Raw genomic sequence first — 17,010 nt, 5'->3', positions numbered from 1 at the left:
ACATTCCTCAATCTCTTTTCTCATCATTTCTGCTCGTAACAGTGCGTCGAAAGAGAAAGAAATAGATGCGGCACAAAAGACGAACGAAACTAATAGTAAAAGATATCTACTGGTTTTCTACATTTTTCGTTCCAAGTAGATATACAAATTTCCGAACGACTGAAGAGACGAAAAAATCTCGGCCCCGTCGCGTGATGATTTTTTTTTTTTACGTTACCACCACCACCGTCAGACGTCCGTTCCCGTTATCTTCGTAGGTTTTTTTTTAACCTTTTTTCGACCCTGCTTTTCCAGGGCGTTCGGTCCCGAAGGATTTCTTATCCCGACGGTGCCGCACCGTTCCTGCCATACTTGCTCTCGTCTACGCATACGGGAAAAGTGTGCAAGTTTGTTTGTCATCCGACGTGTATGTTTTTTTTTTTTTTTTTTTTTTTCCTTTGGTTTTAACATCGTTTCACGGGCTTGCTGCCGGACGATATGGTGTTAAACTAGTAGGTAGCTAGGTAGCACCGGGCAGTGCTACTACCTCTGTTACGCTTCCCTGCAGCGGTGGAAGAGAAGCGAAGGCAGAAGACCCTGCCCGACTGCTTGCTCGCCTGTTTCCCTGCTTCCCTGGCTGCCCCGACCGCTTGCCTGCCTGCGTGCTTGAGAACTGGTTTTCTTCTATCGAGAGAGGTGCCTTTTAAATACCAGGCGCTTCTTCTTCTTCTTCTTCTTCGTCTTCGTCTTCTTCTTCTTCTTCTTGGATGGACGAAACGCGATGCGATGCGATGCGGCCTGGCCAGCCGTTCGCTTCGTTCGCTGCGTCGCATCTGACCTCAGATAAGCCCACATCTTTTCTATACTCTAATGCTCTATACGCCACATAATATAACCCGTGCCCAACGGTGCGGCGGTATCGTCGCGGACAAATCCCACACCGACTCCCCGAACTCTCTCATAGACGAGTAGTTTCTCCCTTTTCTTTTTTCTCCTCCTCTCTCCTCCTCCTATTCAAATTTTTTTCCCTTTTTTTATTCCATCTCGGTCGTACGTTCCGTAGACGACCGGGGGCAACACCTCTGACACGGGGATATACCCCCCGAGTTTCGTATACATCTTGTAACGTACGCGGAAGGTGTTTGATATTTTATCATCGTTACGTCTGTAATATATCGTACACCGATGCGATACACGCGACGCTTATAAGGACGTTCAACCGAATTACGCGCGACGTTGTCAACCGTGTATGAGATATTTGTCGCATTGATAACATTTTTATTCGTTACTTTTTTTTGTTTAATTTCTTTTTTCCAACCCCAGTCGCCCTCGCCAGATCTCACGACGCGCGGTAACTCTCGTTCCTTTTCTTCTTCTCCTTCGTCTTCTCCTTCTACTTCCTGTTTCGTGTTCACTTTTGAATAGTCTACGGTTTAACGATATAGCTGCCGCAGTATTCTTATCTCGGAAGTGTATCTCAACCGATGCAGGCTGAATTATGGCGCGACGTTGTACGTTGAGTCCCGGTAAAGGATATCGAAACCCGCAGGAAAATGCGTATGAAAAAAGGCTAAAAGTAATAGAAAAAAGAAAGGAATAGATCGGTTTTCTCGATGCTGCAGCGGCGGCATCATCTGCTTCATTTGGTTGTCAGCCAACACACTGCACTCAACACACTCGTACGCACGTATGCGCACACGTGTGCGTGCGGTTCGTAAATCGATGAAGTTTTTTAAACGGCCGGTATATATATAATACACACACCTACCACCACCTCGTGGCTAAGCTTCTTTCCCCTTCCCAATATTCTTCCCTTTTTTCGTGGTCCTCTTTCCCTCCTCAGATCCTCGCGGCGCCGTTTCTTATTGTTGAATTTTTCTTGTACATTTTTTTTTTTTTTTTTTTTTTCCTACATTTTGCGCTCCGCAGCTCTTTTCCATTCGATTATTATTCCCTCTTTTTCTATATCCTCTTTTTTTTCAAGTTTTTCCCCAAATCATCTCTCTCGTCTCCTCTCATCGGATCCAGACTATTCCTCCTCGTCCTAGTTGATTTTTTTTTCTCGTTCTTTTTTTTTTATTTTTCGAGTCCTTTCTTTTCTCCACTTCTCTCTCTCTCACTCCACTTCGTTCACGGTCGATTTTTCCCCTCGAAAAACCCTCGACGAGGCTTACTATGGCAACCAATTTTTTCCCTTCAACTTCTAATCTACCTCATCCTCATTCTTCTCTTCCTCCTTCTACTTCTTACTCACATTCTTCTCTTGTATTCCCTTTATTACCTCGCCTACGTTCTTTCCTTCTTCTTCTTATCAATTCGCTTTCTTCGAGAATTAAACCCTCGGGCAACGCACGAAACGGACGTCGGGGAACCGACAACAAAAAAATGGTCCAAAAATTTTTGGAATTTTTATTGTTTCTTTCCAAAAGTTTTTACGAACTCGCGGTTATTTGTCGCGTCCGCTTCGTCCGCGATATATCCCCATAACCCCGTGGCTATGTACGCGTTGGTCAATTAGTCTAATGAAAGTACCTCCTACTACCGTTCTTTTTCTTCCCACCTCTTCCCTCTTTCGACGAGCACCTCGGGGAGTCTATGGGCTACGATCATTTTTCATGGTCCCCCTTTTGCTGGATGTTCTTGTGTTGCGTTGTGTTGCAACGTGTGCCGCCGCTGCTGTGCACTGCTGCCCCCTTCGGTAAAAGCCCATTCACCTACATCGCTTACATTCGTATACAACGTGTAATATTTATGTGTATAGTATTCACGTACATAGGTACGTACATATGTACTCGATTCGATGGTATGTGTAGATCTACGCCCACACGATGCGCGCGTATAAAAGCTCGATAGTTCGTTACTACGTTATAATGCAGCTCCGAAATTATACTTGTGTACTTTTTATTATACACCACGTATTTTAACTGTATACATGTGGCGTTTAACAGGGAGAGTAGAAAAATACTTTCAAAACTTCATCTCCTCTTATTTCGCTCTTTCTATTTTTTACGTTAGGTTAATTCCGTTCTTCGATATTCCGTATTTGAATTTCTCTGTCGTCCAATCGGTTTTTAATGCACGTGTGCATAAGTACGAATAGGTGTACACAGTTTCTCTGTTTGTGAAACTGTCGGGGATTGTCGTGGGACGCGGTGAACACGGTGTATAGATAGATATGCGTAAAATTCTTCGTCGTATCCGCCCACGTTAAACGATTTAATTGAAATCACTGACCAATCGGTTTTCACCTCCATGTGCCGCGGGGTAACGGGTTTTACTTTTTATTTCTTTCTTTCTCTACGTTACGCGGCCGCACATGGAAGAGAACGTCGAGATGTGAGGAAGGATGTGGATGCGAAACGGAGAGAACGATATCTCCTCGTTTTCCTTTTTTTCCGCTCCTTCTTCTCCTTATTCTTCTGTTTGCCCCCCAGCTAACTTTGAGGATAAATGCCGGCAATTTCGAATCTTCAAATTACCCTGGCAAAGACTCAACGCCGCGAAACCCATCGTGCCAGCAGTTCCTTCTTCTTGATATAAATGCCTAAGGTCTGGAAAGCCGCACCTGCCGCCCGCCATTGCCAATCCAATCCTTTATTATTTCCTTACCCGCAGCTGTCTTTTCTCTTTTTACTTTTTTTTTTTCTTTTTTTCTTTTCTTTTTATCATTCCTTTTTTTATCAATTTTATATCTCACCTTGTCTTTCGATGTTCATCACATCGATTCCATGTCGGGTTTTCCGATCTTCCGATCCCCGACCGATTCCTTGGAATCCAATCAATTTTGAATCACATCCGGATCATATTCTCATTCGTTCGTTCTCGCTCATCGTCATCCTCATCATCGCCGAGAGTCCGGCTCATTTTTCTGCTTAATAAATGACCAGTCATTCGACCGCCCTCATTGTTCAAATCGAACAACTCCGACGAGATGATCGAATGAAAGGAATATACAAAATGATGACCAAAGAAGGGGGGGAGGGAAACGTATGTACGAAACCACAAAACCGCGATACTGTACACACCTCTTACACTCTTTGAACGGATTGCGATGTGTGACGTGGTACGGATTTCCGGGATTTGTAATACGTAGGAAATTCTGTAACATTATTATAATGGTAATAACGTAACACTCGTCGTCACGCGTTGTGAGCGGTGTGTTTGAATTTTATCGCTATGTAGGTTTTTTTCTCTTAATTTTTCTGATTTTTTCATTTTTTCAAACAAAAAATATGTTCAGATATTTGATTGGAAAATGAATTTCGTTCGATACGTCTATTGACAAAAATTTTGCGATCGTTGTTACGGGAGTCAGACAGAGTTCGTCGCTTTATAGGGAGAATATACTCTATTCCTGTAGGAAGGAACGACCCTTCGGAGTTTCGGTGGAAAAGGATCGATACCTACCAACCCACCCTACAGATACAGCTGCTGCTGCTGCCGCTGCTCCTGGTCCTGCTGCTTCTGCTTCTGCTTCTGCTTCCACCGCCATCACCACCCGCGTACACTTTTCCGCAAAAGTTTTACTTTATCCCGTGGGATGAAAAACGCCGGTGTGAAGTAAAAGGAAAAGTGGAAAGCAGGAGGAAGAAAAAAAAAAAAGTCACGTCCCGAGATGTGGGGGGGAAACGCACAAAATCGATCGAACCGAGTAGATAGATACGTAAACCCGTCGAACCTGTTAAAGGTTATTTCTTCCCACAGGATCGGTGCGGAATGGAAAACTAAAAGGAGGACCTAAAACCAAAAGCGAAAGCGAAATGGGGTGTGAAGAGATTAAATTCTCCTAACATCCGACCGAGTACCACCCCGGTAGAATTTTGGGCGAGGGGCAAAAAAAAGACGCAATCGACAAAAAGTTCTTGCCGAATTATCCAGCTATTTCGAAAAACGGTTTTTCTTTTCCCCTCCAGAAAATTTGTTCGATAAAATTTTATCGGATGGGATACTCGGGTAATCTTGTCTTCTTCTTCCTCTTTTTATTTTTCTCTTTAGTCCAATTAGTTATCATGATATCGTGCGTTGCACGTGCATACATATGGTTCTCTTCATCTTTGTCCTTCCTTCACCTTGTTAAATTTAGGGTGTAGCCTTTCGAAAAACACGTGGCCCCGGTACCCCCTTTCTACGTGATATTATGGTATACCTGCTGATGCGAGATGGGGTCTTCCCACTTGTATCATGTTCTATTTTTTCTAATTCATTCATTCCCGTTTTCCACCCTCTTTATTTACCGTTTCCTTTCACCTCGTCTCTCGAAACCGCAAGACGGTGGAATCAAACGCTGTATAACGTACACTGCAGTGCACCACCTATTCTTACCGTACTTGTATTCCTTTAATTTCTTGCGACACATGGCGGAAATAGATAAAACCTGGACACGTGGCCCGCGGCCCTTTAATATGACGAACTATTCTCTCCCCTAACTTTTTTTTTTTTTTCTCTTTTTCCTTTCTCTCTCTCTCTCTGACCGACAACCCTATCCCCAAATTTCATCCCCCTTCGCTCGCGTCACCCTTTTGAAAGTAATATAACATAATATAACGCAATTTTACGTACGTGTACATATACGCTATGTACCGTTTTGTACATATGCAGGAAATGTTGGTTGTTTCATACGCGTATTTTACAAATTTCCGTTCAACTCGCTAATAATATTTATAATTATTGTCTTGATATTCTTAATTGAAGAAGATAAAATTAGAATTTAGCGTGGGAAATTTTTTTTTCATCTCCTAACTTTTTTTTACTCCGTCTATCTACCAACGACGTTAATCAGATTGCCCTAATTTATTTAACGAAATATCTACTTGCAAAGTTTTGACGAAACGAACGGTTCTTATTTATTTTTTTTTATTTCATCTAATTACCTTTTTTCGGTTATTTTGTAATCGAACATTATTCATTGCGCTAATTGGATCCTGTAAAATAGCTTTCTTCGAATTTCGGAATCCTGGAGGATCAATTCAATCATTTCAATGATATTATTTCTACCTTACGTAAATGTTTTCGGTAACTTTTTATAGAGATTCAATCTCAAAATATGATTCGTGTATCTTCGTCACTTTGTTTTTTTATTTGTCATCGTGGTTTTATTCTAACTAAACTTTGACGGTTTTTTCTGTTTGATTAACTTTTTGCCCCGATCACTTGTCTCTTGCGCTGCCCGGCGATACACGTTCCGCGGTATCTCCACTCGCGGCGACGTCGTTCCATCGGTTCATTCCTCTTTAGCGTTCTCTTCTTATATTTCTTCTTCCTCTTCTTCTTTTATACAAAATGTATCCACCTCCATGTCTCTTCCTCTCTCTCTCTTTCTCTCCATACTTATGTAATCCCTCGGTGTGTTATACGTACAGTACAGTAATTGAATGTGCGCGTGTGCGTGCGTACGCGCCGCGGGATGACCCGTTGTCGGAAAAAGGGAAGGGTAGGGAAAAGAAGGGAAGGGAAGGGGAGGAGAGGAGAGGAGAGCAGAAAGAACGAACGAACGACAAGCTGTAAAAGGGAAGGGAAGTGAAACGAGGGGAATATCAGGGAAGGAAGGGAAGGGATATAAGGGAGACCGACCATTGGAAGGTTGAAAGCGAGCAAAGTATCTACGGCGCGTGTGCAACGTCTCTCTCGTCGTTTCGTCGTCCGGCAGAATATTTTCCCTCCCGGGCAGCTGATCCGGACGGAAAAGTTGTTGCACTTATTAGTTATCATCGTCGTCATCGTTATTATTGTTGTCATTATTCTTTCTTTATCTCTTTTTTTTTTTTTAACTTTGATCTCTTTTCATCATCACGCACGTCTTCGTATTTTCATTTTGTCTTATTTTTTGGGGGGGCTTTTTCAAACCCCTCTCTTCGGTCGTGGACCTTTTTAGTCTGCATGTGTATAATCACCATCGATTCTCGAAGCCTCGAGCTTACATAACACACGACATAGGATGCACGTATACCGTTTAGTACAACGCGATCGCGTTTTTGAGATTTTTTTCTCGCGTATAATTTTCTCGCGATAATTTCTACGAGCCTTCGGACAGCAACTGGACTTTTTTGATGCGAGAAAAAAGCGTAAAATCCCATCAGCTGTTGTGTGGCAACTCATGTATATATATATACATGCCTCGGTCGTATGTCCGTATCAACCCTTTCAGATACTGAGGGTAGTTATATACTTCTTTTTGTTGATATGAAAGGGTTAGGGCATACATTATGTATGTATATTACATCTACACCTATGACGCGAGGTCAGTCAATCGAAAGGCGTACGTGTACATGAAAGGGATGGAATAATTACATGAGTCCAATTTAACCTATGGTAGGGTCCATGTGCGGGGAACGTGCAATTATAATTTTCAATATTGTTTTCTCAACTAGTACCTCATTCGTTTCTTAATTTTTTTTTGCAATCTCTTGACGAAGTTCCTTGGGTTTTTTTTGGTGACCCAAGAAAAAATTATCGTCGATCAGATGATTTTTCACGATATTTCGGTAGACGGTCGAGAACAACGAAAATGATAATGAGTGGCAACCCCTTGATGTGCATATGAATTGGGGTGGAGTAAGGGGGGGGTGGCAAAAAATCTTTCAAAACAGGCTGGCCGGATTATTGGCTCTCCGATTATTCGGTATACGTACGTATAACCATAGTAGGGGGTCCAGAAGAATTAGAGGGGGTTAGTTTCTTCTTTTTCCTTTTCTTGATCGTCCCCCGTATGTGCATCGCATCAATGTCCCGCGGGATAATAAGAGTAAGCGCGTGACTCACGCGTGTGCAACAAACAGCAGCAGCAGCAGTAGCAGCAGCAGTTTGGCCGCGTGCCCTTTGTCAATTTTTGTACTTTATTCCCCTTCCACCCTTTTTTGCCCTACTTCGCGTCAATCATTGGGGGTCCGGTGATGCCCTCTCTATATGCGCAGAGGGGGTTAGCGTTCTAAGATATATTTTTCGCTATACAATGTTATATTTGTTCGGTTTCGTGGTTTTTCATTTTTCTCTTTTAGTTTTTTGTCGTCCGGACCAAAGATTTAATTCTACGTCCTATTCTACTTTATGGAATTGATCGAGTCCCTTAGATTTTTGTCGATTTTAGGTAACAAAAAAATATTCTATTTTATATGCTATTCTTACGTATTTCGGTCTCAGAAATCCGAATTCAACAGTTAAATTAGTCTATCTATAAAATTGACAGAGTTATCGCCAATTTTCAGCTTTTTGGGGTCAAAAATAAAAAATTGATTTTTTAGTCTAATTTGATGTAATTTGAGCTCAGGAATCCGAATCCGAAAGAAAAATTGATCTATTTTAAAAAATGACTGAGTTATCGTCGAATTATCCCATTTTTTGGCATAAATTTGAGGATATCTCGAAGGGAAAAAATCGTAGCTCAATTTGGACAACGGATTCGTGTTCCTGAGGTCAAAATACATAAGAAAAGTGCCATACGATCAATTTTTAAAAATAAAAATTTTTGGCCAAAATTTGAGATTTTTCCAAGGGGTACCCCTTACGATTTTTTCAAATTTTGGCCAAAAATTTTTATTTTTTAAAATCGATCGTATGGCACTTTTCTTACGTATTTTGACCTCAGGAACACGAATCCGTTGTCCAAATTGAGCTACGATTTTTTCCCTTCGAGATATTTCCATTTTTATGGTAAAAAATGCGAAAAAACGAGGATAACTCGATCATTTTTAAAGATAGATCAATTTTTCTCTCAGATTCGTATTCCTGAGCTCAAATTACATTGAGATAGACTAAAAAATCAATTTTTTATTTCTGACCCCAAAAAGCTGAAAATTGGCGATAACTCGGTCAATTTTAGAGATAGGTCAATTTTTCTTTCGGATTCGGATTCCTGAGGTCAAAATACGTCAGAAAAGCATATTAAACCCAATCGAACCAATGATTTATTTTTTGCTCAAAAATCGAATTTTTTGGTTATTTTTTTAATGCTATTCGTATGTATTTCGATATCAAGAATCCAAATCTGGAAGCTAAATTGATCTATCTATTAATTTGATCGAGTTATCGTCAGTTTTCCGCTTTTTGGAGCAGAAATATTGAGATATTTCGGTGGAAAAAATTCGTGGATCGACAACAAAACTCTTAACATGTCTATGATCGATCCCATTATCCTCTAATCGGCGAGACAAAGAAGGTGAAATAATCCAAAAATTAAGAAGAGTAATTGATACACGAAGCGCGCACGTTTTTCTTCTTTCTTTTCGCAATCATCTGTTCGGTTCCAAGGTCGCTTCAAACCACCTTGGCTATAATTTCGAAGTTGTAATTTTAAACAACGACGGCAACAAGTGTTGGGACAAACATAAGGGGGGGATATGTAAAACTTCTTACATACATAGATGTATATATACAATGATACGTATGTTGGTATATGGGGCTGTTTCGATGTGCAGCGCGAACTGCACGACCACCTGCTTTTTCGAATGGTCAACCGACCGGACGCGCTCAAGTTTCACCTTTGGATGAAAACGACGTTCGATGCGCACAAACTCAATAATAATTTACGATTTCATGGGAAAATATACACTATACATATACGCGAATGTATCGTATCGTATCATATCATATATCATATCACCCCCTCCGCAGTGTCACTGTCACACCTGACCGATTATTATCGTCATCATCGTCGCGCTCCTACACACCGCGGTAACGGAACGTGAACAAAAAATGTTGAAGGAGAAAAAAACAGTTCAAATTCAGATGAGAATTAAAATAAATTAAAAACTGGTGGGGTAATTCGATTATCGTTTATTTTAGGTGAGAAAAAACGAAAATAAGTAAAAAATCAAAGGAACAATCAAATCTTTGGGGGTGAGTTTTTTTTTTTCTCTCCCTTTCTTTCACGTGCTAATTTTCCATTTAAGTATGTGTATGTAAATTTATTATTTACATACGTTTACCGAAATTATAATACAAAATGATATGCAATGTAACTGTTCATTTACTTCTATGTATATCTATAATTTTTTTTTTTCTGTTTCCTTCTAAACATTTTTGTTCCCTCCCGCGAACAGATTTTTATCTAAATCTCTAGTTTCCTGCATTGCAATTAGGTATGTAACCCGCGAGGGTGACGTATATACTCGGTATATTCATACATACATGTAACCTAATATGCATCCAAAGCGTGCATTTTTCAGTCGCTAACACATGGATGTATAGTATAGGTGTATAATAAGCGTAACATATTTTTTATTTCTTTTTTTCTCTTCCCCCTTTTCTTTTCCTCGTATAAATTTTCACGCACTTAGGTCAGGGTGTTCTTACATCAATACGGTGGGGTAGGTTTAACTAAGAGCGATAAACGATTCGGCATAATTTTTATTAGCGTAATTTTTATTCGGAAACCCGAAAATTATTGTAGTCGTTACACGTAGTAGTTATCGTTGACCGTAATACTGGAAGTTACCATTATCGTAGTGATTTCTTTTTCTAATTTTTTTTTATCCATCTTCGTTTTAATCAAAGAGAAGATCATCATCATTCTCCGTTATAATTAATAATTCAAGGTTAGGGCTTAGGTGATACCTATTATTCTTTCCATCGCTGTGTGCCGTATATGCGATGCGGTATGTGTTGGGCGAAACTTGCTTCTTCTCCATCTTCGTCATCTCTTTCTTTTTCTGCCGAAGCAAATCACCTCTTCCTATATAAAGATACATGGGTGTACGTATACCGTACCGACACCACGATGACTATGGTATTTAGTGGAAAAGTATTAATGCATGTACATACACATATGTGCGCGTATAAATTTTTTTCTCAACCATAGGCGACGACGTTCTTCGACAATTTACTCTGACGCCCGTCAAGGTCAAAATATATAATTTACTACACAACGACCCTGATATAGATGTGTATGTATAACTATCGACCGTACATACATACCTATGCATACGTATCCGAAAAGTCTAGACTAGACTATAGACGAGAGTCCGTTTCTCTCCGCAGATTATTCCGGGTAATATTATAATTATTATCCGGTCTAGGTTTCGGAGATTTCTTTTTCATTTTATTCTATCTTTCTTCTCTTTGTTACTCCTCTGGAAGTTTATTAGGTAAGAGAGAGGAGGAGAGGGAGAGGTAGAGGGAGGGAGAATTCGATGACGTCCACCACGCGACGACGACGACGACGACGATACGTAAGACAATCTAAATCTCGCAACAAAGTCGCGACGCTGATCGCCGCGCTCCTCTCTCTATCTCCGCCTCTTTTTATCTCTCTCTCCGTCCCTGTCCCTGATATCCTCTGTCGCGTTCTCGCGGTTGAGGCAGGTCGTGTATTAGATTGCCAAAGATATTATATAGTACGGTATGATACAAGTATAGTACAGTATAACTTGGTATACGGGTTCGCGTTCTCATCCGTTTTTATCATCTACGATCTGTACGGATATTTTTAAGCCGCAAATCGCGCCTTCGACTCAACATTTATAAACGTATACGTGAAACGTTTTACTTTTCAAATACCTTTGCACTTTATTTTATTTACAAATATATGTTCTATTTTTTTTTTTTTTTTTTTTTTTCTTGATCATCGACGTATCGTAATTCTCATATGTTCATGATACACCGATAAATGCGTCTGTGTATCTTAATTAATTTTTTTTCCACCTTTTTCTGATTACAGGTAAGATGATCGTTACGTCCTGTACGTACAAAAATATACGTACGTGAAGTGGTGGTGGATTGATTCGTTCGATGGGATATCGTATTTATCCGTGAGTTGTATAAATATCCATTTTTTATTAATTTTTTTCCTGATTTTTTTTTTTTAATCTTTCAAGTAATAAATTCGAAATGTTAAGTTTCCAATTTATTACATCAAATTTTTGAAGTATAGCTCATTTGAAAAAATAAGAATACAAGAAGAACGATTTTTTTTAATTTTTTTTTAAATATTTTGTGTGTTTCGGTTTATTTTTTTTTCGTTATTTTAATGTTAAAACTGTGAACGCTCTATAAAAAGCGTGCAGTGTGGTGTATTTAAGTGCGTGTGTGTGTATGTGTATTGGTTTTTCTTACCATTTTTTTTCGAACAGAGATTTTTGAAAATTTTTATTTTCTATCTCATATATTATTCGTACGAAATACTTTTCATTTCATAAAAAATATCATGCGTATAGAGTTTGAAGACAGATTTGAAAAATTGAGAAAAGAGAAAACTGCAAAACCAAAGAAAAAACGTGATTCCATATAAATAAAATCATTTTTTATCTCTCTTTTTTTTTTGGGTCTCAGGACGCAGCCGACGTTGTGGCAGATTTTTCAATATAAATTGGTGTATTTCATATCTCTTGCAGAGGTTTTTTTTTGCTCATTTCTTTTCGAAACAAGTAAAGTAATGACGGTCATGAGAAAAAACACGATGAGTAATGGGTTCCAAATCGACACGTGATTTTTATCGATGATGTAGCAATTAAAAGAATAATTTTTTTTTGTTCAATTTCATTATCTACGAACTCGAAGATATAGCTAGTCGATTTTTATGATCGATCAAGATTATTGGAAGTTCACCGCCGTGATTATACGTGAGAAAAATAATTTGTAATTTTTATCGTTACAACGTCGTACATTGATTTTATCGTTGAACCTTTTTGTTTAATCGTACGATGCATCATAGTGATCGATTGAATTTCTTAACTTGAAGCAAAAAATTCTCCGCGATTGATGAGACGTTTGACGAATGATTGTCGGAAATCGGTGCAAAATATAATTTAGAATTATTACAGATTCGATCTGATCTGTTTATCGAATTACGTGTATCTTGACCGTGATTTCTCGAAATCTGGTGCGTATCAAATTTTCGATTTCTCATTATTTTATCGTACCTACGGCCGGGGATAACTGCATTAGTTTAACGATTCTTCTCTTTTTGTTTTCTCGAACTTCGAATCAGACAATAAGAGGCAAGTTGACGATACATGAATATCGGTACAAACTGTATATATATATTTATTTTTATACGTACATATATATAGTGAGATTCAGTTGACGTTATTCATCCACGCCTCATATCCATTATTTTTTATAATTTATTGATTAATTAATCAATTAATCGATCGTTCGTCACGAAGATACATGTACACATATTTATGTCACGTATTTTAACCATTTTTAAAATCGTTTTGAAATTCTCTGCAGTTTCTCATCTTTTCTCCACGTACATTTTTCACATTTATCGTGTATGCGAATCATTTCGCATTTTTGGACATTTTTTTGACTCATCTACCCACTAATCACACACGCTTACGAATACATTTTTCCTTTTTCAATTCCCTCACAACTCTGTCGCTGGGAAAACCGTAACAGCACAAAACCAGCGATATGATTGTATTATTACACACGTATCAAAGTAGATGTGATTAAAATTGATGTGCTATTAATATGGAAATTCTGCGATAATATGACGATGCGAATTCACGTGATAAAATCGTATCCATAAACCAACCGAATAACCGACTTGGCACCGGCTACCGGAAAATTGCGAGACAGAGGAGGTAAAAAAGTGAGGAAAGAAAACGAAAGAATGAAAAGAAACAAATTACGATGTATGGTTTCCCCAGCATTAATTTTCTCACATACTCACACGTGTACACATACGTATGTGTAGATACATATATACTATTTAAAGTTCCGTGCCGTACATAATATCGACCTGCCATACAGCAATTTTGCGTTCTTCGCTCCACGTTCTTGTCATACATATTTATTTATGGATTTTTTTTTTTACCGTCTTCGTATGACTTTTTTTTTGTCATCATTTTTCGAACTCAACTTCTGCCTATCAATTATATATACACTGCGATTCAAACGATCGATGTCGTTTGTGAAAAAAAAAAAAAGATGGAACGAAATATTTCTCATATCCACGTTTGAGACTCTTTTTCGTCAACTTGCCCCACAAACCACCCCCTGCGTACAGTTGTGAGAATCTTTGGGGGGAAGGTAGGAGTAAACGACGTTGAATTTTCTTTATTCTCAGCAACGAAAGTTTTTTTCACTCCCCCGAATTGAAAACAGAGAAAAATATATTTGAGAGTGAGAGAATTTTTTGAAAATCTAACGTTGAATTTTACCTCGTTCGTAAATTTGACTACCACGCAGGTAGGAGAGGAAAAGAATGACCGGGGGTTTTTTCTTTTCTTCCCTCCTTCATCCCTACCATGTCTAACTTATATACCTACATTCCACTCACGTCAAACTTCACTTCGTATACGGCGAGGTTCTTGTCCCACATCCCTTAGGAAGTTGAAAACTGAAGGAGGAAAAGAAGGGAAGAAAGTGAAGAAGGAAAAGAGAAAAAAAAAAAGAGACGAAAGCTAAGACGTGTTTTGCTTTCCTCATTCTATTCCTTATACGGCATTTTCATTATGGGAGAAGGTTCTCTCTGTCTCTCGTACGGAGTCGCGTATACGTATAGGAGAGTTTCGGAAGGAAAAATAAAAAAAAAAAATGGAATGAAGAGGGAAAGAGAGGATCAGCTGAGAGGGACAGAAGAGAGAGAAGGCTTTCGCTAGACGTATCGACCGATTCCGTATAGTTACCTATCTACTCTGAAAGGTTGTGCGCAGGTTGGTTGGATTTTGCTCGGTTTCAGTTCGGCGGAAAAAGGAGAGAAAACGAAAAGGAAGCAAAAAAAAAAAGCAAAGAGGAAAGGAAAAAAGAAGTATAAAATAAAACCGGAAAGAAAAGAGATGCCATCACCCTCGTCTCTTCTTTATCCTCTCATCCTCGTACTCGTCCTCATATTCTTCTACACTTCCATCCATTTCGTACCCCCAGGTCGTCTGATATTCACATAGGTATACGTGTACGTACGTACGTACGTATGCACATACACACCTGATATTGTAGTATCCGAGGAGGGCGCGAGAATGAAACGTAACGAAACGTCACGAAGAGAGCTCATTCTCTCCAGTGTCTGAAAAAGCCTTGAGGGCAGCTCTTCTCCGTTCCTGAAACCGAAAAAGAGGAAAGACGAGAAAAATTGTCCACCTTTTCTGTTTGTTTTTCTGTCATTCAGAAAGAAAAATGAAACTGGTGGAAATTTATTTTGAATAATTGAAATCGTGGTTTCCGAAATTCTTTCACTTTCTCTTCAACTGTCGTTGTACAGTAATAAGCTCTCTCTCTCACTCTCAAAAGACAAAAAAAAAAGTTATTCGGTTTTCCAAATTTATTTATTATTTTTCTCTTTGTTTCCAAGAGGGTCTGCCGCGACGTCGCGCGTCGGCTGAACCCGTGCGAATTAGATGAATTGCTAGTCGATGGTAATTGAAAAGAAAAAATTAAAGTTGATGGAAAAAAAAAAATAATCGAGATAATTTAATAATGGGATTAAATGATCATCGAAGTCTGAGATTAGATCTCACAATTAATTTGGCGAGTTTCAGCCAATTTCTCGATCGAGATGGCGGCGGTAAAACGCCTCGTGGCGAGGTGGTACTACTGCATTTGGTAAGATGGAGATCGTCGATCGAAGATGACTTGTTGGAAAATTTGAGGAGGAAATTTTTTGCCGATTACGATTACCATTGCGATGACGACCCTTCGAACGATGAGTTTCGGATGAATATAATTGGGAAATACCCGAAGTCGAAGATCGCTAATGAGGATATTAGTAGGAGGAAAATATACTTGGAGGAAATTTTTGGAATACCCAGGAAAACGACGAGAGAAAATTTTAATTTTGGATATTCTTACGACTACGATGACTTCGACGACGTTCACCCACGTCTTCCACGTCACGAACGTTCCTCGAAGATTTTCCTAAGGACGAAAGAAAATCTTTGGAAATTTCACACGATCTTACTGGAAACACTACTTCCCACGAATAATATCCTACTTCCGTACGTCATGAATATATATTTATTAAGTTCTCCACGAGGTAAACTCGTTAGGGTAGATTCAATTTTCTACCCCATTGAGAGGTATGTATCTTATATACAGATCTATTTGTTCGCCCGATCAAAGTAGACCTTCGAAGAAATTCGGAGCAAAACTGCTTCCCTACATCGTTTCTTTTCTTTCTTCTCCTTTCGATCTATGGGCCTGCGTTTTTTCGATCAGATTTAGAGGAAAAAAAAAACAAATAAAATAGATAAAGAAAGAAAAAGAACGACGAAACGAAGCGGTTTCTTCGTTCGGATTTCACCGAGGCTGTTTCGATTAATTTTAAGAAGCCCAGGAAGACCCGAAATTCCGCTAGAATAAAATAATAATTGAAGTGCAGTAGACTACAGCGAAACAAAATGTCGGATTTTCCCCGTCGATACGGATACGGATTTTACTCGGTTACTTCTTCCTCAACACACAATTTTTAGACAAAGAATATATTTCGGCCTCGCGGTTCCCTCGCCCGATGTGATGTCATATCGGATACGTGTACGGAATAACCGGCTACACGTATCGGGTTTACCTTCGTATAATATTGACCCCTAAATTAGGCGCACGCGATGCGTCAATTATTTAGTTTGACGTGCGTGCGGTGCAGTTGCGCTCCGCAACATGCCTTTATGTCCGTCTTCTTTCCTTCTTCCGTCCGTTCGTCTCACCGTCTAAATGTCTGCCCGCTCCGCCGCGGACACTACACCGGCGAAAACGTGTCCGGTGTCTTCCGTGTGTATCATTTGTATCGCCCGCCCGAAAACTACCGCCGCAATATCGCCGGTGCACCCGATCGCTGACAACTCCGTACCGTTGTCGTCGTTGTTGAATGTTGCTCCCGCTACCGCTGCCACTTTTTAAAAAACTTCTTCGGCAACCTACGTCCGAACATCTGGCGGCAGATGCTGCGGTCTAGGGTATGCCCGTACCGGACAGGAGGTACCCTCATAACGTGTCATGGGGTTTCACGATTTGCTTCTGATTCTTTAGAGATATACGTTGGAATCGTTATTACTGTGTCATTATTCTACCGGGGTATAAATTAAATGTACGTTACGTATGTAGAAATTGCGATCGACGGCATTGCGCCGCGAGCCACTACTTTCGAACGTCTTCTTTTCT

General features: G+C 39.6%; 1 protein-coding gene across 11 annotated transcripts in view; it reads left to right on the top strand.

Moving 5' to 3' along the window:
• Nucleotides 1-17,010, top strand: part of LOC105683579 (homeobox protein 10) — a 59,283-nt gene that overhangs the window by 10,383 nt on the left and 31,890 nt on the right. For 10 of the 11 annotated variants that reach the window (XR_007279207.1, XR_007279208.1, XR_007279203.1 and 7 more), the window contains exon 2: nucleotides 15,396-15,851. The exons of the other annotated variant lie outside the window; for it this stretch is intronic. Coding sequence is in view for 2 of the 10 variants with exons in the window: in XM_048657787.1 (XP_048513744.1) it covers nucleotides 15,396-15,851 (456 nt within the window). In the remaining 8 variants the exon portion in view is untranslated. The remainder of the gene's footprint in view (nucleotides 1-15,395; nucleotides 15,852-17,010) is intronic. 11 annotated transcript variants of the gene reach the window in all.

The sequence above is a fragment of the Athalia rosae genome, chromosome 7 (genome assembly GCF_917208135.1).
Source record: "Athalia rosae chromosome 7, iyAthRosa1.1, whole genome shotgun sequence".
NCBI lineage: Eukaryota > Metazoa > Arthropoda > Insecta > Hymenoptera > Athaliidae > Athalia > Athalia rosae.
The sequence above is the reverse complement of the archived record's forward strand: the minus strand, read 5'-3'. Positions and strand labels throughout refer to the sequence as shown.